Source organism: Aulonocara sp. 'chitande type north' Nkhata Bay, linkage group LG3 (genome assembly GCF_057382095.1).
Source record: "Aulonocara sp. 'chitande type north' Nkhata Bay isolate Kocher_YH1m ecotype deep benthic linkage group LG3, A_spYH_male_GT1.1, whole genome shotgun sequence".
Lineage (NCBI taxonomy): Eukaryota > Metazoa > Chordata > Actinopteri > Cichliformes > Cichlidae > Aulonocara > Aulonocara sp. 'chitande type north' Nkhata Bay.
The window spans coordinates 4,084,496-4,106,420 of NC_141346.1; the positions used below are offsets into that span (position 1 = coordinate 4,084,496).

A 21,925-nucleotide genomic window follows, 5' to 3' on the forward strand; every position below is an offset into this window, starting at 1 on the left:
GATTCTGTCGGCATATAAACCCGTCTGCATGTGTTTCCAGGCTGATTTCGCTCTGCTGATGGGGGACGACGGCGCCGACGCCAAACACAAGCACTTCAACTACGATAAGATCATGGAGCAGCAGAACCTGAGCAAGAAGAAGAGGAAGAAGCTGATGAAGAAAGAGGAGGAGACCTTCAGGTGAAAAGCCTCCACGCTGGTGAGCAGTGAACATCTGATCTCACATATAATCCAGTGATCCAGCGTTCGTTTCTGGCTCACCGTTAGCCCACAATAGAGTAGAATAGAGTCATCTTTATTGTTTTCATACAGCAACAACAAAAATTATACTCTCTCCTTTTACAAATAGGAAAAAAAGACCTTTACACTTTATTATTATTATTATCACTGCAAGTTATCCTCCTGCATGTGACATGTGGAGCTAGCTGGTTCTGATTGGTTCTGATTTGTCCGTACGCAACAGGATCATTTTATGTGACATCGTCTGATTGATAAGCAAACGGGTTTTCCTGTTTAGGCTCAGATCCTTTTGATGTTTAGAGGCTCGCAGTGACATGAAACAACCCAAATGTATTAAAGCAAAAGTAAGGAGCCTGTTTTGAAAATGTAAGCAGAAAGTACACTTAAAGTGCTTAAAATAAGGGAGAAAGAATTACTCAGGTACCTGAAAATTCTACTTAAATACAGTAAGAAAGTATTTGCACTTTGTTACTTCCCACCTCTGCAGACCACTAAAATCCACATCTTTGAAATGATGTAATAAAATATGCAGGAGTTTAGCCCTGCTGCCTCTTAGCAAGAAGGTTTGAATCCAGTCTAGGTTCTATATTGGCTGTGAGTGTGAGTGTGAAACATGGAAACAGTCATGGGAGAGGAGAGACACAGAGAGACACGTTAAGAGGGACATGACGGGCTGGGGAGAACATACTTGATACACGTGTGTTTCATGGAGTGAGGGAACATGTAAGCAAAAAGGGGAGACCAAACACGAAGGCATGGCTGGGACCCAGGGAACAAGGAAGTGAGAGACACAGATGTAACAGCGGCACTTCGTCTCCGTTTCACCGCCTTCAGGACTCAGTCCAGCAACAAGCTTTGGAAGCACAAGCAAGACCATGGAACTTTCCTTTCAACAAAGATCTTTAATGAGACTTTATGCCTATCTGACTCCCCACATGTAATTACCATATACCAAAAAGCACATCAGAACTTCACATTTCCATATCTTATGTTTTTACCATAGCGGTATTTGGAAATTATATATTTAACAATAAAAATGTATATTTCTCATTTTACCAGTACCAAGAAACCAGCCTTTAATTGGCTCTTACAACAGATGACACAACAAACTGGAAACACAGGAGAGACCAAAACATCACGAGAGCCTAACACACAAAGCAGTAAACAGGGAACACAACGAACTCAGAATCACCTCAAGACTAACTAATGAACCTAAAATCATTATACATAACAATCACCAAAACAAAAGAAAGTCAGAGTCCTGGGTCAAATGACCCACACCCATCAGGTTTACTGATTTTTGAGTACCACCCTGAGCTGAAGCGGTTCTGTGGAGGCTTCCCCCGCTACAGAGAGCAAAGAGACACTGAAGAACCGTATGACAATAACCAGAACCCAGGATAAAGAGGTTCAGTGAATGTGGTGTTGAAGGTGTGGAGGTGGATCAGAGTGTCAGAGGAGACTCTGTAGAAGGACAGAGTGCCAGCAGGACAGTCCATATACACTGCTGCTCTGTTAGAGGCAGAGGAGGAGGAGGAGGAGATGTCTGTTCTCCTGTTATTGTGACACACAGAGTACCGATCAGCATCGGAGCACCTCAAACTCCACGACTGACTGTTTGCTCCAAACCTGCCGTCATTGCTGCCTCCTCTCCCCGCGACTCCTCTGTAAGTCACTGAAACGTGAACCTCTCCGCTCCACTCGACCTCCCAGTAACAGCGACCAGTCAGACCATTTGTACACAGCAGCTGAAGCCAGTACTCAAACCTCTCTGGGTGATCAGGATAAGGCTGCTCCTCTGTTACTGCCGTCACTCTTCTGTTGTTGTCGGACAGTTTAAGTTTTCTGTGCACTGAGTTTGTGTCCAGTTTAAGATCACAGGAATCTGATGGAGAGAAGAAGAAACAACAAGACTTCATCTGCTGCCTTATCCACAGACTGATGGAGACAGCTTCACAGTGATTCATCCTCTAGAATCTTTAGTGTGATTTAAACTAGTGTAATGCGTGCTGTCTTATTTTCATAAATCAAAGTGAGCACACACTCACACTTCCTCAGACCAGGTTTCAGCCTCTGCTCTCCACCATGGTCCAGCCTGGAAGAAGAAACATATCTAAATTCATCTTTAAAGCAGAGACAGAGACACATGGACATAAAAGAAAGACATGAAAGGCCTTAAAATGCTTCTACTCATTTAAAAGACTTTCAAAGGCGGATGCTGTCCAAGATAAAGACAATGTTGGATAACACCTCCCACCCACTCCATGACATGTTGGTCAGTCACAGGAGCTCGTTCAGTGAGAGACTGAGATTACCGAAAAGCACCACTGAACGACACAGGAAATCATTCCTGCCTGTGGCCATCTCCCTGTACAACGCATCCACTTAACACACTGTTTGCTGCTACAACTACACATGTTTCTTTTCCAACTATTTATTTATAAGTGACTTATGTATGTATGTATATATATGTATATATTGTACTATTCTTAGTTAGCGTATTGTCTGTCTTGTCTTAATGTTGGTTTAAAATGGAGCACTGTAACAAAAAATAATTTCCCCCAGGGATCAATAAAGTATTCTGATTCTGATTCTGAAATTGCAATTCTGCTGTGTGGTACCAACAGCCATGGGTAACCCTGGATCCAACAGAGACGCTGAGACAGGAACATGGAAACTAGTTAGTGGTATGAAAATATATGAAACATCCAGAATATCAATACATGTTTCTGATCCTCTAACATCATGGAAAATCAAGATCAATGAGCTCCTGGCCTCTGCTCTATGGGAGCTTTCTTTCTGTCCGGAGCTTGTGTTAGCACGCCGATGTTACACTTTAACAGGTAGTTCCACTGACACCAGAACAGCACGGAGTAAATGAAAAATTGGAATGATGAAGGGGGAGGCTGAGGTTTCCCGGTTCACCAAGAAACTGGACTGAAGTGCAGGAGATTGGAAAAAAGATTCACAGCTTTTTATTTCAAACAGGCTCAGAGTCAAGCGGTTCAGAGGGCAGGGGGGCTGTTTGAGTTGGCAGAAGAAAACGCAGGAATTTTTCAGGTGATCTCACTGGAAAGGAGGGCTGATCTTCTGAGACAGCAGAGAGGAATGTCCACAGGGCGAGGTGAGGAAAGTACAAAGAACCAGGGGAACATGTGACCCATCTAACAAACAAGGTGAATTGCTATTTTGTTGGTGATGGTTTAGATTAGAGCATTTTTGTCAGATAAATACTCCTCCCTGAAGTCGGATTGATTGATGATCAGATTAATGTTTCAGGTGAGATTTACCCACAACAAATATTGTAACTGCTACTGTGTTAAGAGAATACTGCTGTTAAAAAGCACGCTATTTGTTTAAAAGCTTTAAAACTGAATATTACACTTCTCATACAGCAGCACTTTTAAAATAAACATGTAATAAACTAATATAATAGTACATGTAACAATGTGATTAATTGATGACCAGCATTAATAAATACTGAAACTATCATACCTAAGAGTGTTCAGTCTCCAGCGTGGATCATCTAGTAAGCTAGACAGCAGCTTCATGCCTGAGTCACCTGGATGATTGTAGCTCAGGTCTAGCTCTCTCAAATGGGAGGGGTTGGAGTTCAGAGCTAATACCAGAGAAGTACAACCATCCTGAGTGATCAGACAGCCCGAGAGCCTGAGGGCAAACACAAAGATGTAAAACATAAAGCAAAGAGAATTATGTATATAATTTTATTTTATTTTGATATATATCTTTAAGCTTGGTTCCAAAAAAATATGCTTTTATTTTTTCAGAGATACTGATTCACTCTATGGCACATGGATTCTTTACTGAACCATTGTCTCCAGAAGATGTATTGAATCCCACAGATCTATAATACTTGAGGAAGCTGGATTTGAGAGCACTGTAAATACAACATGCTTCTATTACAGTGTAGATTCACTGTTTGCGTGATTTGTTTCAGGGTTGAAAAGTGTAGCAACGGCATGTTTCCAGCATCGTACAAATTAGCATTGCTCTCTAGAAACAGTTTTCCCCTTTGTTTCAGGTGTAAAGGGACAGGAGAAGGGACTAAGACTGAGCTAAGATTTAAAGTTTTAAATGATCAAGGACATCCCTGTTACTAGCCATTTGTTTAGTTGTGACTCAGCTGACATATTTGTGCTTTTTGTAGCACTTTAAATGTGTTTATCTAAAGTCCGTGATCATGCCTTTTTTATGGTGATGTGTGTTAGTGCTATGGCTTGTGTGTACTCCAGTTTAGCCGTTTTTCTGTTTGTTTTGGTTTCCATGTTGAGGTCCAGCGTACTATGTGTATAATCTTTCGGTATCATTAATCTCTGGCTCTCTTCCACAGCATGTCTTTGTCCTATCTTCAATCTATTATGTTAAGTCTTTACCTTACAATATGAAGTGCCTTGAGTCAACTATTGTTGTGATTTGGCACTAAAGTTGAATGAAAAAATAAGTAGCACTGAATATTGTCACATCCCACTACCTGCTAAGGGATGCAAAGGGAGATAGGACTTCTGCTCTGCGACAGCCTGCTAGCTGGCCTAGCAACCCACCGGACTCGCCTGCTACCCCTCCCCGGGCAAGGAGGCGTCGAAAGCGGTGTGCTAGGACAAGGAAGCGGGGCAAGCGTGGAGGTGTCCGAGTCAGGCTTGAGGCTAAGCCAACTCGCCCAGCTATACCATCGATCCTCTTGGCCAACGTACGATCTCTGGACAATAAAATGGACAACATACGACTTCTGAGATCAGTGAATCGCAAAGTAAGTGACTGTTGTGTGCTAGTTTTCACTGAGACATGGCTTAATGACAACATTCCGGACTTGGCCATACAACTGGAGCAGTTAGCATGCTACAGAGCCGACAGGGCTCTCGTAGACGGAGGCAAGACCCGAGGTGGCGGGGTCTGTGTTTACATCCGTGACGAGTGGTGTCATGATGCCACTGTAGTACGCAAACACTGCTCATCACTGGCGGAGTTCATGATCGTGATCCCTTTCTATTTGCCCAGGGAGGTAAGTTCGATCTTGTTGGTCGCTACTTATATACCTCCATCTAGCAACAACAGCGATAGAAATGCGGCGCTGAACGAACTGTATCAGGCCATCAGTGAGCAAAAAACAGCACACCCAGACGGTTTCATCATCCTCGCAGGAGACTTTAATCATGCTGATCTTAAAACTGCTCTCCCAAAGTTTCATCAGCATGTTCATTTTCCAACAAGGGGAGACAACATATTGGACTTGGTCTACACACAGGAAAATGGAGCATACAAAGCCATCCCCCTCCCCCATATCGGCACCTCTGATCACCTCACTGTTATGCTAATGTCAGCATACAGACAGAGAGTGAAGGTCATCAAACCTGTTATGAAAGAGGTAAGAGTGTGGCCACAGGAGGCCACCTCTGCTCTTCAAGACTGCTTTGGGTCAACTGATTGGGACATATTCAAGGAAGCAGCCACCTACAGTAACATCATAGACATCGAGGAGTACACAGATACGGTGAGCTCATACATCACCAAATGCATTGATGATGTAACACAAGTGAAAAGTATTACAACTCGAGCCAACCGGAAGCCATGGCTAACAGGAGATGTCCACAGGCTGCTGAAGGCCAGAGACAAGGCCTTCAGAGCTGGGGATGAAATAGGCCTGAGAACAGCGAGAGCCAACCTGTACCGTGGCATCAGGAAAGCGAAACAGGACTACACACACAAGATAACCTCCCACTTCAATGATAGCAAGGACGCAAGAAGCCTATGGCAGTGCATCCAGGCTATTACAGACTACAAGCCTGTAGCGCGTAGCTGTGAGAGCGACACCACTCTGCTCAACAACCTGAACAGCTTCTTTGCACGATTTGAAGCACAGAACAACACACGCCCACAGAAAACACCACCACCTCCACACGACCAGCCTCTGTGCCCGTCTGCTGCCAGCGTGAAGAGGACACTCATCACCATCAATGCCCGGAAAGCAGCGGGTCCAGATAACATCCCTGGTAGTGTGCTGAAAGACTGCGCAGAGGAGCTGAAGAATGTCTTCACAGACATCTTTAACACCTCCCTGAGGCAAGCCACTGTCCCATCATGCTTCAAGACTGCCACCATTATACCTGTGCCAAAGAAACCATCCCCAGCCTGTTTCAATGACTACCGCCCCGTGGCACTGACACCCATTATTATGAAGAGAGATAAGATAAGATAAGATAGAACTTTATTAATCCCTCGGGTGGGTTCCTCTGGGAAATTCGATTTCCAAAAAAGCACAGCACCGACAGAAGTTACAGAGTTATACACACACACATATATATAAATACAGAGACAATATAAATAAAATATACGAAGGGGATAAATAGAATAAATAGGAATAAAAATAAAAATACAAGTGAATTGCACATTTCAAGTATTGAGTCTATTGCACCGTTGACTATTTACAAAAGTATTGCACAAAAGGTATTGCACAGTGAGGTGAAGAGGCACTACAGCTTAGTTGTTCCCTCCTTTGTCCTCCTGTTTCCCCTCCCTCTCCCCTCCAGAGAGGAGTTAAACAGTCTGATGGCGTGTGGGACAAAGGAGTTTTTAAGTCTGTTAGTTCTTGTCTTGGGGAGAAGCAACCTGTCACTGAACAGACTCTTCTGATTGTTTATGGCCGTGTGCAGAGGATGCCTGGCATTGTCCATAATGTCCATCAGTTTCTTTAATGTCCTTTTCTCTGCCACTGTCACCAGAGTGTCCAGCTTCATGCCGACCACAGAGCCAGCCCTCCTGATCAGTTTTTCCAGCCTGGATGAGTCCTTCTTTGCTGTGCTGCTCCCCCAGCACACCACAGCATAGAAAAGTACTCCAGCAACCACCGACTGGTAAAACATCCTCAGGAGCTTCCTGCAGATGTTAAAAGACCTCAGCCTCCTGAGGAAGTACAGTCGGCTTTGGGCTTTTTTATACAGGTACTCTGTGTTGCATGACCAGTCCAGTTTATTGTCCACCCACAGCCCGAGGTACTTGTACTTGTGCTTTGAACGACTAGTCATGTCACACATCAAATCCACCCTACCTCCCACCCTGGACCCACACCAGTTCGCATACAGAGCGAAACGATCTACAGAGGATGCAATCTGCTCTGCCCTCCACCCAGCCCTAACTCATCTGGACAAGAAAGACTCATATGTGAGAATGCTGTTCATAGACTTTAGCTCAGCATTCAACACCATAATACCACAACAACTCATCTGCAAACTGGACAGACTGGGCCTCAGCACCTCCCTCTGCAACTGGCTGCTGGATTTCCTCAGCCAGAGGCCTCAAGCGGTGCGTGTGGGCAATAAGGTCTCAAACAGCATCACCCTGAGCACGGGGGCTCCACAAGGCTGTGTGCTCAGTCCTCTGCTCTTCACCCTGATGACACATGACTGCACACCAACCTACAGCTCCAACCACTTTGTGAAGTTTGCGGACGACACAACGCTAGTGGGGCTCATCACTGAGGGCGATGAGATCCACTACAGGAGGGAGGTTGAGCTCCTGACCACGTGGTGCAGAGACAACAACCTTCTGCTAAATGTTAGTAAGACCAAGAAGATTATTATCAACTTCCAGAGAGGCCACACCTGTCACCCCCCATTGACCATCGACGGCGCTGCGGTGGAGAGGGTGAGCAGCACCAAGTTCCTGTGTCACGGCGGGGTGCGCCGATGTGTGCGGAAACAGGACCCAAAAGCAGATGATGACGAGGAATAGTAATGATTAACAGAAAAGTGAACCTTTATTGCGATGACGGCAGGAAATGAACCAAGAGACCAAAGCAAACAGGCAAAACACTAAGAAACAAAACACTAAGCTGGCAAAACACTAAAGGTACTAAGACCAAAAACTATAACTATGACTGAGGTGGAAAATAAACAGGCTAAGACTATGACTATGACTATGACTGTAACTCTGGTGAGATAAACAGACGAACTGACAATGGCATGAAGAAAACAAAAGGCTTAAATACAGACATGAGGTGATCAGGGGAAGTGGCGACACATGGGGGAAAACAGCTGACAGACATAAACCTAATGACAGGACCAGGAGAGGAAAGCTAAATACAATGAACAAAGAACACATGACATTGTCAGAATAAAACAGGAAATGACAACACAACTTAACAGACCTAATACGTGATGAAATAAATAGAAAACCCCAAAACATAGAAAACCCAGGAACAATAACTGCCTAAACTAAAGGCAAATAGGAAATAACACAAACTAATAACATATCAAAAAATACAAAGAAAACTCAGAGTGCTGGGTCGGAGACCCAGCCTGTGACATCCTGGGGGTGCACATCAGTGAGGACCTCTCCTGGACCACCAACACAGCATCACTGGCCAAGAAAGCACAACAGCGCCTCTACTTCCTGCGCCAACTCAAGCGGGCAAGTGCTTCACCACCCATCCTGACCACATTCTACAGAGGAACTATTGAAAGTATCCTCTCCAGCTGCATCACTGTGTGGGGCGGTAGCTGCACTGACTATAACAGGAAAGCTCTACAACGCATTGTGAGAACAGCTGAGAGGATAGTTGGTGTGCCACTCCCCTCCCTGCAAGACAGTTACACCACTCGCCTCACCCGCAAAGCCATCACAATTGTCAACGATGCAACCCACCCTGCGCACTGTCTGTTCAGCCTCCTGCCCTCTGGAAAGAGATACAGAAGTCTCCGCTCCCGCACTACCAGGCTCACCAACAGCTTCATCCACCAGGCTGTGAGACTGCTGAACTCTCTTCCCTCCCGGCTCCCAGCCAGCAGAATCACCAGATTGGCAGAAGTATAGGAAGACAGACTGGACTCTACCCCTCCCACCCCCACCCCCCATTCACGCACACTCTCCAACAAGGAAACACTCTCTGAACCAAGAACTGGAAAACATTCCTGACTGGAAGCAACTACCTCTGCATTGCAATTGCACACACCTGCTGCTATATATTTTTAGTATTTCTTTTAGCACTATTTATATTATTATATTACTATTACTGCTGCTATAGTCTTATGCTGCATTAAAACAAAATACCCCTATCAACCACAACCTGGGACTACCTCAAGTAGACTAGTATACTATTTTCCAGGGAACACTGTTGGAACACTTTATTTTATTTATTTTTTGTCTATCCTGTTACCTATTTAATATTACCTTATTGTTAGGGCTGTTTTTGTTGTGCATCTGCACTTTATTGTTGTCAATGTCTACGCATGGGACAGTGTGAAACGTAATTTCAATTCCTTTGTATGGCAAGTACATTTGAAGAAATTAACAAATAAAGTTTTCTATTCTATTCTATTCTCACCAGAGCCAGGCATATCATAAAAGGCTCCTCACACTTTGGCCGTAAACACTTCCTGTTGCTATCAACAGTCACTGACCCACTAAGTCCTTTTTGACAACCTTGACATTACAGTGCACTTTATACAATTCTGTTTAACAGGTTCTCATTTTATATGGTTAGTTATATATACACAAGGGCGTAGATTTGGTTTTGGCATTGGTGGGGACTAGGGCTGGGCGATATATCGAGTTTTTTAAAAAATATCGATATATTTTCATACGAGATATAAGATGTGACAATATCGTTTATATCAATATAGTCTATGTTACGTTATAATTATACTTGTGGAGCCGCAGGTTTGCCTCTCTTTCGTCCAGTTTTGTCTCTATGCAACGTTACTCGGCCTCGCCTCTCCTTCACTGAACACAACTCCCCCTCCCCCATAGCTTCACCTGCAGGCAATGACAAGATGAAAGCGGAAAATCTCCGTTAGCGAGTTACCGCGGATCGCCCCGTGCGTGGGGCTGGACGGCGTCAACGTGTTAGCGAGCTAACCGCGCTAACGACATGCAGCCCGGAGGGGCTGCACGGCCTAAAATCCTTTCATTTTCTCAAAACTCGACAGTGAGCCTTATGTATGAATTCTGGTTGCGCTTACTGACCGCGAACCGATTTTATGTGGTACACAGCGCTCAGCAATCTGTCAAAAAATGTTTTAATATGACTTTGCTAAGCTACGGAGCTGCACCGCTTGATGGATTGTCGGAGGATTACGGCTACCGGGGAGGAGCCTCGTGGAGTGATACGTACTGTGCTTCAACGTAATATTACCGTACTGTATGTGTATAAGGACCACAAATGGCACCTGTTCAGAGACGTGGTGCAGCTGTGAAATCTGTCTCTTTGTTATTATGCTCAGCGTCTATTAGTTTACATTTTGACTGGACAATTGTGAGCTTTTTGTCATGCACAAAAACAACATTGTTTTCTTTTATTTATGGACCATGATTGTTTAATAAATGCTGATAATTTATTTTTGAGTAATTTCTTCATGTACATCTACGCTGTATGTAAATAAAAGTGCCCGTGTGACATCTGGGACACAGTGTGACTAAGAACTCTTTTTGTTCTTAACTTATGGCTTTAAAAAAAAAAAAAAAAAAAAAAAAAAATCGAGATATATATCTTATATCGCCATCCAGCTAAAAAAAAAAAAAAAAAATCGAGATATGAATTTTGGGTCATATCGCCCAGCCCTAGTGGGGACGGATGATTCAACCACCAAACCATGCCCTATTTCTTATTTTTTTCCTTTTTGTCTTTGCTTCTTGATTAAAAGAAAGAAATATACTTGCCTACATATGCTATTCTGCATGCTTTTAAACCATTTAAAATTACAATTAATAGTTTTATATGTGAATTATATAATTTTAAATTACTATTAAACAAGTGACTGACTAAAGTATTTTAGGCTTTAGTTTACTTAAGCCATAATCCATATAAATCTGGTATCATACAAACATAAAAATAGCTTCAAATACAGTCATGACAATAACAGAATATGACTTTAAGGACTTAACAACATTACTTCAGTTACACCAACATCTCTTATACATTAGCACTAAGGGAACACTGAATGACCTGGTGGTTTTTCTACATAAAACTAATCTAGATTACCACAAAGTAGAGATGGCACGATACCACTTTTTTATGTCCGATACCGATATCATAAATTTGGATATCTGCCGATACCGATATGAATCCGATATAGTGTTTTTTAATAAACAAAACTGTTTTTTAAAATATCTTGCTGCATTTTGCAAGTCTGCAAGTTCATACTCAAGTTTAAAACAACAACTACACTAAAGCTATTCTGTTATATCTGTATACAAAAAAGATATTTCATAGTTCAGCAATACTGATCAATCTAATAAACTTAGACCTACACCATCCTCCCTATTCTGGTATTTTAAAGCGTACTTAGCGTAAATATTAAGCAACCTAACTAATAGGGTTCCAACTCCCAGCAACAACAAAAATAAATAAATAAAAAATAGGGAACCACCCCTCACGCGCCACCTCATGATGCTTAATAGACGTAATCAACCTTAATTTGATGCAGTGTGAAAAAAAATGCACAGAAATCAATTATTTTTCAAAAAATATTAAATAGATTCAACATCTTTCTTCAACAAAATTGCAGACTGCACAGATGGTACCTTCCCAAAGTAAAAAGTACTATAGCTTACTAGGGTATATATATTAGACTTAATAGTCACTATATACAGTAATTGACTTCTATTCATTTTACATCAAATTAAAACTTTGGGTGTCAGATAATTATTTATTAAAAGCTCGACATTTTAAATGAGAATAAGAAAGAAAAGTATGTCTTTGTGCCCCCTTTTCCCTGTTCATGCCCTATCGGCCCCCCTGGCTAAACTTTGTTAGATCCGCCCCTGCACAGTTACCAGCCGTCAGCTACGTAGAAAAAGATCCTGGTGTAGAAAGTAATATTAAATAAATTCTAACAACAGCTTATCAAGCTTAAACGTGCTGCTGTTGTTCAGCCGCTGGTTTGCTCTTTCTGGTGCAAAGTGGGGCAAAAGCAAACCAGAGACACGGACTCGCGACAGAAAAGCCGATCAGCTGATCGTTAAGCAGTTTCATGATTGAAGTAGCAGCCGGAGAGCGAGAGGCAGTCGCTCGTTAAGCTTAACGTGGGAATGCTTTACAAACATTCAGAGATGGACTTACACACTTGCTTTACTTCTCTCGGGGATAACTTTGTCGGAGATGAAATGCCGGGTTGCTAGCGAAGCGCCACATGCTATCCAGACCACCGACAGGTCCCGCATGCCACAGCCGCTCTATCACGTGATGCATACTGCTCCGACGTGCTAACGTTCTGAGGCGAGTTACGGCGTGTTGCAAGTTTTGTGAGGTGCTTTCGTGATATTTAATGGATCGGATTACATTTTTTATTTTTCTCCGATATCCGATCCAGTAATTTAGGTCAGTATCGGACCGATACCGATACGTAATATCGGATCGGTCCATCTCTACCACAAAGTGAAAGATCTGTCAGCAAAATTATGCAACATTTTAGGCACATTATTGACCCAATCAGTTCAGTGAGCTGGGATTGTTTATTCTAAACATGAACTACTGTTACAGCAACAGACATGGACTACTGGTGCCCCCACACAAAAACTCAATGTACACTATGTGAAGGAGCCAAACACATGCCTTCTCCTCTCGTTAATCTATAGCACCAAATCATCAGTCAGTCACCTGTGACCTCGCCTCTTCACCTCTGAGCTACAACATGGCAGAGCTGCCTCTGTCACCTGATAAATAACAGTGAGACATTCCACATACATGCAGTCACACATGTGCTTCAAATACAACAATGAACCAACAAGTCATCTTCCAATTCCACCTGGGATCTTGTGTCACCATTACTCTCTGAGCTTTGTGTTGGTTCTTCTGTCACGTGACAAATAGGACATACATGACAATAAGAATAAAATGTGTAGCTGCTTCAGTGTTTCTGTCACTTTGTGCAGATCTTGACTCGTCAGTAATGTTTGTAGGCTGAGTGCATTTTTAAAACAATTTGTGCAAACTGCACTACAAGGTGGAATATTTGCAAAATCATGACTACCTCATGACATTTTGTCTCAAAAATTAACCCTATGAATATGTCAGTGCCATTAGGATGAAATTATTGTGTCACCAACATTTTAACGTTAGACATATAATTCTAACAGCCTCTGTAAACTAATATCCTGGCTGCTCAAAGCTGCCGTTTTCTCTGACAGTTTCAATCAAAATTAGAAATGCTGCTCTGAGACAGAGAACTAATAGTGCTGCCTGTTGTGCAGTTTACAAAACACGTTATTCATGGTTACATACAAATTGAGACTGATGTGGGCCAAAGCCTAGCATAGCCTGTAAAGTTATTATGACGGACACATTTTATGTGTTAACTTGGCTTTAAGTGACTGACAGGTTTCTTTGAAAAATACTTTCTTATATCCAGGTTCTTCCTTCTTGCTGCCATCCTCCTCCTTTCAGGTCCTCACAGCGCAGGCTTGCCGCTGCTAAAACTAAACAGAGCTCCCCGAAAGCCATAGCCAATCACATTTGCCATAATTGTCACATGACGTAGGACTCCAGTAGAGAACTTTCTGCACCGCTGGGTGAATGAGACGTTGACAGATCGGTTTTTTTCCTCCATCGGGTTTGTTTTTCTTCACTTGAAGAGATCAAATTATTGGTGGGGACAATTCAATAATGTCTGGATATTGGTGGGGACATGTCCCTTTTGTCCATGCCAAATCTACGCCCTTCTATATACATATATTTTAGTCATCTTGTGTGAATGTGTGTGATTGTGACTTTTTAAATGCACCTGATAGTGGAGCAAATTTCCTGATTTAATTGTAAGTCAATGACAATAAAGGCACATTACTTTTTTGGTAGTAAAATGAAAATATTATTTAACATATTTGCAATAATTAGTGGATATCTGTATTTGTACCTTGCATCTATACATTGTATGAATGTGCCTTGTTGGCATGCCCAAAATGCAAACCGCAAAGGTTCATAATTCTGCACCACAAACCAATGATTGACATCAATGTGGCTATGAATTTTATATGCCATTTATCTAAATACCCAAATAAAAGAGGGCTTATTATGGCTGCATCATCAAATACCGCTTAAGTAGTTAATTAATGTGTATATAAAGCTACATATCAAGAAAATCATCTGCTGGTCATCCACTAAAGATAAGCCAAACCCTAACCTCAGAGCCTCCAGTGTACAGTGTAGACTCTCCAATCCCACAGACAGCAGCTTCACTCCAGAATCCCACAGGTCATTGTTACTCAGGTCCAGTTCTCTTAGATTAGTCGACCGTGAGCTGATGACTGATAACATAGCTCCACAACTTCTTTCCGACAGATTGCAGCCACTTAGCCTGGAGAACAGATAAAGACACACAGTGAAACAAATTCTATGATAGACAGTGTAAAACGCTGTTAGGTTATTTCAGTTAAAGTTTTCATGAGGAAAAAAAACGATGGTAGTTGAGTAGTGGTTTTATGTTGCTTTTTCACAGGATAATCTCAGCTATAATTCAAATATTAAACTTAAAGTAAGCTTTATACTAAATCTAAAGCCATAATTAATGTTAGCATGTAGTTATATGAAGATCTGCTGACTGAGAATTACTAGTTGATAACAGCCCTGTGTCAGTTATTCGTGCACTCACAGAGCTCTGTGGGAGGCTTTTACAACTGGCAACAGCCTCAGAAGAGCCTCCTCTGAAGCAGAGTATTTCTTCAGGTCAAACACATCCAGATCTTTTTCTGATGACAGTAAGATGAAGACCAGAGCTGACCACTGAGCAGGAGACAGTTTATCTGTGGAGAGACTTCCTGAACTCAGGGACTGTTGGATCTCCTCCACCAGAGAACAATCATTTAGCTCATTCAGACAGTGGAACAGATTGATGCATCTGTCCGGAGACAGATTCTCACTGAGCTTCTTCTTGATGTATTGGACTGTTTTCTGATTGGTCTTTGTGCCACTGTCTTTCTTCATTAGAAGGTCCTGCAGTTTATCCTGATTGGTCTGCAGTGATAGACCCAGGAGGAAGCGAAGGAATAAGTCCAGGTGTCCATTTGGACTCTGCAAGGCCCTGTCAATGGAAATCATGTGGATCTTCTTTGAAGATGTCTTCCTTAAAAGCAGTCGAAGGTTTTTCAGTGATGGTTGTGGTAAAGGCATGACATTTATGTTGCTGTTACTAAGTGACATCCTTACATAAAGAGCAGCCAGAAACTCCTGAACACTCAGATGGACAAAGCTGAACATCCCGTCTTTCCCTTTCCTTCCTCGCTCTTCTTTGAAGATCTCTGTGAACACTCCTGAGCATACCGAGGCTTCACTAACATCAGTGCTGCTCTCTCTCAGATCTTTTTCATAGAAGATCAGGTTGCCCTTGTCCAGTTGCTGAAAGGCCAGTTTTGCTAATGACTTAATGTATTCAATGCTTTTCTGTGGGCCATACTTTTCTTTTGTCCGATCAATCTGAAACACCAGGAACTCTGCGTACATCTCAGTCAGGGTCTTGGGCAGCTGTCCTCCTCTTGTTTTCAGCACATCTTCTAGAACTGTAGCATTGATCCAGCAGAAGACTGGGATATGGCACATGATGTGGAGGCTTCCTGTTGTCTTGATGTGGGAGATGATTTTGTCAGCTTGCTCCTTACCTTTGAATCTCTTCCTGAAGTACTCATCTTTCTGTGGGTCAGTGAACCCTCTGACCTCTGTTGTACTGCTGATAAACTCTCGAGGGATCTGATTGGCTGCTGCAGGCCGTGTGGTTATCCAGATGCGAGCAGACCGTAGCAATTTTCCATTGATGAGTTTTTTCAACAAGACATCTGTTTTAGTTGACTTTGTTACATCGACAGAGCGAATATCTTCAGAATGAAAGTCGAGATGAAGGCGGCTCTCATCCAGCCCATCAAGCACAAACAGAAGTTTGAATTTACTTTTGTCATAGTTGGTAATTCCCGATGACTGAATATCTTTAAAGATGTAATTAAGAGCCTCCTCTGTGATGCCTACAGTTTCTGGGATACATTCATGAATGAGCTCTGCCAAACTGAATTTTTTTCCCTTCAGTGGATTCAGCTGACGGAAGGTGAAGGGGAAAACCAGATGCACATCTTGATTGGATCTTTGTTCAGCCCAGTCCAACACAAACTTGTGAACAAGGAATGTTTTTCCAATTCCTGCGATTCCATTGGTCATCACTGTTTTAATGGGTCTGTATTCTCCAGAAGGATGTTTGAATATGTCTGTGGGTTTAACGGCTTTCTCTGTTTCTTCCGGCTTCCATGCCTTTTCAATCTGCCGGACCTCATGCTGTATGTTGATATGTATGTCATACCCAGCTGTGATGTATAGTTCTGTGTAGATATCAGCCAGATGCTGTTTATCTTCTGCCCACCCTTCTTGTGCACACATAAACTTGTCCTGGAAGTTTGATCGAAGCATCTGTTGGTAATGCGTGATGGGTTGAGGCTCTGGTACTGGAACCATCACATCTGTGTCAAACAGGGTGATAAACATATTGTGTGTAACTCATATTGCTGTCATGTCATTCTCTAAAATGCCACACTACGACTGTACGACTGGACATGTATTGGCTATCTGCAGCTGACCATTTTTTCTGGAGTGATTTTATGCACGTCTATTAGCTGTCTGCATCTTTTGAACTCAAATGAGTAAATGTGAACGGTAGGAATCTCGCTTGATCATCATGAACTTGAGGGATCACAATGTCTAGCGAGCCATTGTCATTATCAGCTGCTTGGTGAACTGGAGAAAGAAAAGGACAACCCCTGAAAATGGGAAGCATTTAGCACAGGCGTATGGCACTCCAGACCTCGAGGGCTGGTGTCCTGCAGGTGTTGGATGTATCCTTGATTCAACACAGCTGATTTAATTAGCTTGAAGTTCTCCATAGGCCTACTGATGAATTAATCATTTGATTGACCCAGGGTGTTATCTAAAACCTGCAGGACACTGGCCCTTGAGGCCTGGAGTTCAACACCCCTGATTTAGCATGTGATGGCCATAGAGCATATCCTCCCTCTCTGATCTTTTAATAGTTTTGGTTTTTGCTGTTCCTTGCCATTGCTAGCATGAGATGGTAACTGCAATCCATTCAGGATGCACAGGGAATCTGGCCTGTCGCATATCAGTACATGTAGACAGGTTTGCTGTGTCTGCCAGGACATTTTCAAGAATGTGATGGAGATCACAGGAGAGAAGCTATCGTTAAAGAACTGAACTAACTGAGGCTGTAATAGTATACTGTAGTAACCTAAATAATTATAAGGATAATAGGAACACTGAAAAAAAATTTTTTTTAAGTAAACTCGGAGGATACCAGGTCTAGAGCTGTGCACCTCAAAGGGCTAACACAGGAATTTTGTATAAGTTCCTTTACAGTGGAGTTCAACATTATAAGTGACTATAAAACAACCAAGAATTATGGGTAAAACCAGGTGACAGTTCAATGTCATGCTCACAGTTACTTCACATTGAGATATTTGGAGTAAAGAAGCCTGGAATGTATGGAAAACAAAGCAGTGACTTACCTTCAGTCTGAGGAAGAGGAGCCTGAGAGGTCAAATCACTGACATTCACTGACAAACAGATGTTGAAAGTGTTAAAGCTCTATGTAACTTTCTCAGACTGACTTCCTGTTTGTCCCTTGCTGTGACTCACCTTCGGGTCTGGGCCTGATAACAGACAAACTGAGCAGCAGGTCATTCCTGCCGATCCTCTTTAAAACCCTTCTGGTCACCTCAACAGCTCCAGAAAGTCTGTAGGTCTGCACCATCAAGTCCACGGTGTCCCACCTGCTTGTTGTCTCCAGTCGGCTCTTCTTGATGGTCATGGGGCCTTGAATGACGTCGGTCTGCTGTAGGAACCACTTGAATTTATTAAACTCTTCATCTCCCAGATCTTCCAGAGTGTTTAGAAGGTCCTCCGACATCATCACAGCTGAAGGAAGATAGATTAGCTGTTAAGTTAAGCAAGCAAGTACGGAACAGCCAGACAGATCTGACTTTTCCGCCCTTCTATATATTATTAGTAAAAAACTAATACTTAAAATGTTAAAATTATAACTCTGTAATTGACATAATTTCTGGTTGTAATAGAGCAGGGGTGCCCAATCCCGGTCCTCGAGAGCTACCGTCCTGCAGCTTTTAGATGCATCCCTACTCCAACACAGCTGAATCAAATGGTTTGATCTCTTCAGCATGCCATCATGTTTGGCAAAGGCCTGATAACAAGCCATTCATTTGATTCAGGTGTGTGGGAACAAGGATGCATCTAAAAGCTGCAGGACGGTAGCTCTCGAGGACCGGGATTGGGCACCCCTGTAACATCACCCCTGAGTGATGTTAACAATTATAATAACAATGACTATTGTTGCATGGCCCAGTGGAGCCACAGTTATGTTGAGCTAAGTACAATACTTAATTCTTGATGTTGGTGTTCTGTATTGTTCACTGGTACTGTATTTATGTTTTAATATCTATATGTTTTCTGTCATGGTCTGTGTGCAGGCAGGCTGGAAGAGAACCCAAGTGCAGGACTTATGGAGGCAAAAGTGAACTTAACAGAACCACAGCTTTATTGCTGGCCGAAATACAAAACTGAAATAACATAAGAACAGAACAAACAGGCAGAAATGATGGTATGATGCGGCAACAAGCACCAAAGGACACGCACTATAAATACACAGACAGGAATGGGCAGTGGCGGTCCCAGCCTGTTTGGCGCCCTGGGCGAACACTCCCTCTGGCGCCCCCCCCCCCCGACCCCACACACACACACACACACACACACGAAGAGAGAGTATACATTGTATGCAAACGGCTACCAAACAGCCATCATAATTCGTCATACAATGAGAACAGGACAAATCAACACCTGACAATGACTAATTAACATTAAAATCTGTAACATAATATATTGTTTGGAGTTTAGTTTGTTACTGTTGCTATTTTTACCATTTCTTCTTGGAGCAACTGTAACTCACATAATTTCCTTAGGGATTAATAAAGTATTCTGATTCTGATTGTTTCAGGATGAGCTGCCATCATCCGATCACACTGTATCTTTTGCTTGTTTCTCCTCCTCTTTTCTCTTTTTTCTAAACTGAGCACCTGATGGCTTTGAACTTTTCTTGTCCATCTTCCATTGCTTTTAATTTTACACTCCAGTATGAACACCCATCCCTCAACCCAAGGATCACCACAATATGATCTAACACACCTACACCTTAGTTCACAGATTCACTTTGTCTAGGGTTTATTTCTGAGGTTTCACACAACCCAGGATTCAAATCATGAATACATAATGGGCTTGGATTTACAACATTATAAATGAAATGTGCTCTATTTGGAAGCAGCAGGCCCCTCCCCTTTCGACGGGTTGTGTGTGAGACTTTAAATCATCCATCCATCCGCTTCCTCTCATCCTTTTCAGGGTCGCGGGGGGCACTGGAGCCTATCCCAGCAGTCATAGGGCGAGAGGCGGGGTACACCCTGGCCAGGTCGCCAGTCTGTCGCAGGGCTAACACACAGGGACAGACAACCATTCGCACTCACATTCACTCACACATTCACACCTAGTGACAATTTGGATTATCCAATTAACCTATCCCCACAAGCTGCATGTCTTTGGACGGTGGGAGGAAGCCGGAGTACCCAGAGAGAACCCATGCAAGCACGGGGAGAACATGCAACCTCCACACAGAAAGACCCCGGCCTGATGGTGGAATTGAACTCAGGACCTTCTTGCTGTGCGGCAACAGTGCTAACCACCGTGCCACCGTGCTGCCCTTTAAATCATCAAACTGTAAATTTTAAATTGTTATTGATCCCTTTACCCCTGGTCATAAGGTGTATATTTATTTTCTTACTCTTCTTATATATATTGTTTGTTTACTTGCACTGCTGTAACTGGAGCCTCGTCGTCTCCTCTCTCTATATACTGGACTGTCTGTAGCGGAGATAACAATAAAGTTTACTTTGACTTCAGCAGCGAGCAGGCGCACCGAGGGCTCTCGCGCTCACTTTTCGCATATAGAATTTCGAAAAACATCTGTGCAAATCATAAGTCTGTATCATGATGTCTGATGTTTCCGTGTTTGTTGGTTTGTTTTTATTTTGCAAGTTGGTTATTAGATGTCGCTCCAGCTGGTCAGAAAATCCCCCGCCGCCCCGCCCTCTCCTCCCTGGGCGCACCTCGCAAACGGAGGGTGCCCTTACTCCCAGCAAATGGGCGATAGAAAACCGATCGGTGCCTATGCCATTCCCCATATGCGCTGGCTGACGTCGGGGCAGCATGAGTTAGAGCATTTTTTTTTTTTTTTGCCGATGTCCGTGATGCTGTCCCGCACCACGATGTCGCCCCTGCTACTGGGAACGGGGGAGAACGAGGAACAGGTGAAATAACAGCTGGAACCAATTGGGCAAATTGAGACCAGGTGCAGAAAACAGAATACACCAACAGAAGACACAGACTTTGAAAATGGAAAAACAGGAAATCCGTAGACAAATCACAGAGGCACAGAACTAAACTTATATTAAACACTACAGATAACAAATTACAATAACAATACACTCAGTCACTGACCCAGGACCGTGACTGTTTTGCTGTATAAATAAAGTTAGCTTGGCTTTATTCAATTCAATTCAACTTTATTTATATTGCCCCAATTTACAACAACAGTTCTCTCAGTAAAATAAACCTTACAGTAACAAACACAGTATATTAGCACAGTCTGTAGAATAGTTTATTAGCAAAATAGTTCAATAGCATCAATCTAACTCAGATTCGCCAATTCTCTGTCGAATAATAGATTTTAATCTGAAACAACTTCATGGTTGAAAAATACAATATGAAAAAACCAACAGGGTGTTCTAGACCTTTTAAAGTTAATGTTGCTCACTGTAAGCTAATCATGTCACCATAAATACAGCATCAATAATAACGTAATCACCTTTAAATATAAACGGTTCTAAGTGTATATATATGATTAATTTATTGAGTATATATATACACACACACACACACTGATAAATAGAACAGAGGACTTCTCCCTTTCACTGTGCTGCTCTGAGGTTACAGCTGAAGGGAACTTTCTGGACTTGTGAAATTTCCTGTTTATTCTCATATTTCTTTACAGTAAATCTCAGGAAGTGTGTTTAATTCCCCATAAAAGCAGATAAATCAGATAAAAAGTGGTACACGAGTCGGTGATCGTTCATGTATGACTGTGGCAGAAAATAACCAAGAAGTCCCTCTGTTTGTTCAGACAGCACTGACCCTGTAAAACTCAAACACTGATACTACAAATTAGTAACTACTGCTACTACCTAGAATAAGCTGTCATCAAGTCAGTTAAAGCTGTGAGCAGAAGGTGGGAATGTGTTTCAGACTTACAGAAACAGGAGCGCTGATGATACTTTGGAGGGTTTCTGATCCGAGCAGCTGTGAAAGACGGCAGGAAGAGGAAGATTGAGTAATATGAGGCAAGTATGAAATGTGGTCACACCTCTGCTGACTATTACACGTGAAGCTTTAAAACAGTCCTGACGTCTCAAAGCACATCAGGACTTTAACAGGCTTAATTTTTCAGTGTGAACACGAACAGAGGAAAAGAGCAGGACTTTCTGTCCTAAACCATAAGAACATAATCTGACTCGTATGTGAGGGTTTGCTGCCCCCTTGAGGACAGAGCAGTGTGAAAATTCAGAAATC

At 42.6% G+C, this 21,925-nt stretch overlaps 1 protein-coding gene across 1 annotated transcript; it reads right to left on the reverse strand.

Moving 5' to 3' along the window:
• Positions 1–890: 890 nt before the first annotated feature.
• On the reverse strand, positions 891–21,707 carry LOC147333580 (NACHT, LRR and PYD domains-containing protein 3-like). The gene is made up of 8 exons (XM_086286343.1): positions 21,608–21,707; positions 17,873–18,151; positions 17,743–17,790; positions 14,838–16,683; positions 14,370–14,543; positions 3,736–3,909; positions 2,289–2,335; positions 891–2,125 (listed from the first exon to the last, which is right to left on the reverse strand). Exons 2-8 carry the CDS (start codon positions 18,144–18,146, stop codon positions 1,587–1,589), a joined length of 3,102 nt encoding a protein of 1,033 aa, XP_086142469.1. The 5' UTR covers positions 18,147–18,151; positions 21,608–21,707; the 3' UTR covers positions 891–1,586.
• Positions 21,708–21,925: the final 218 nt, after the last annotated feature.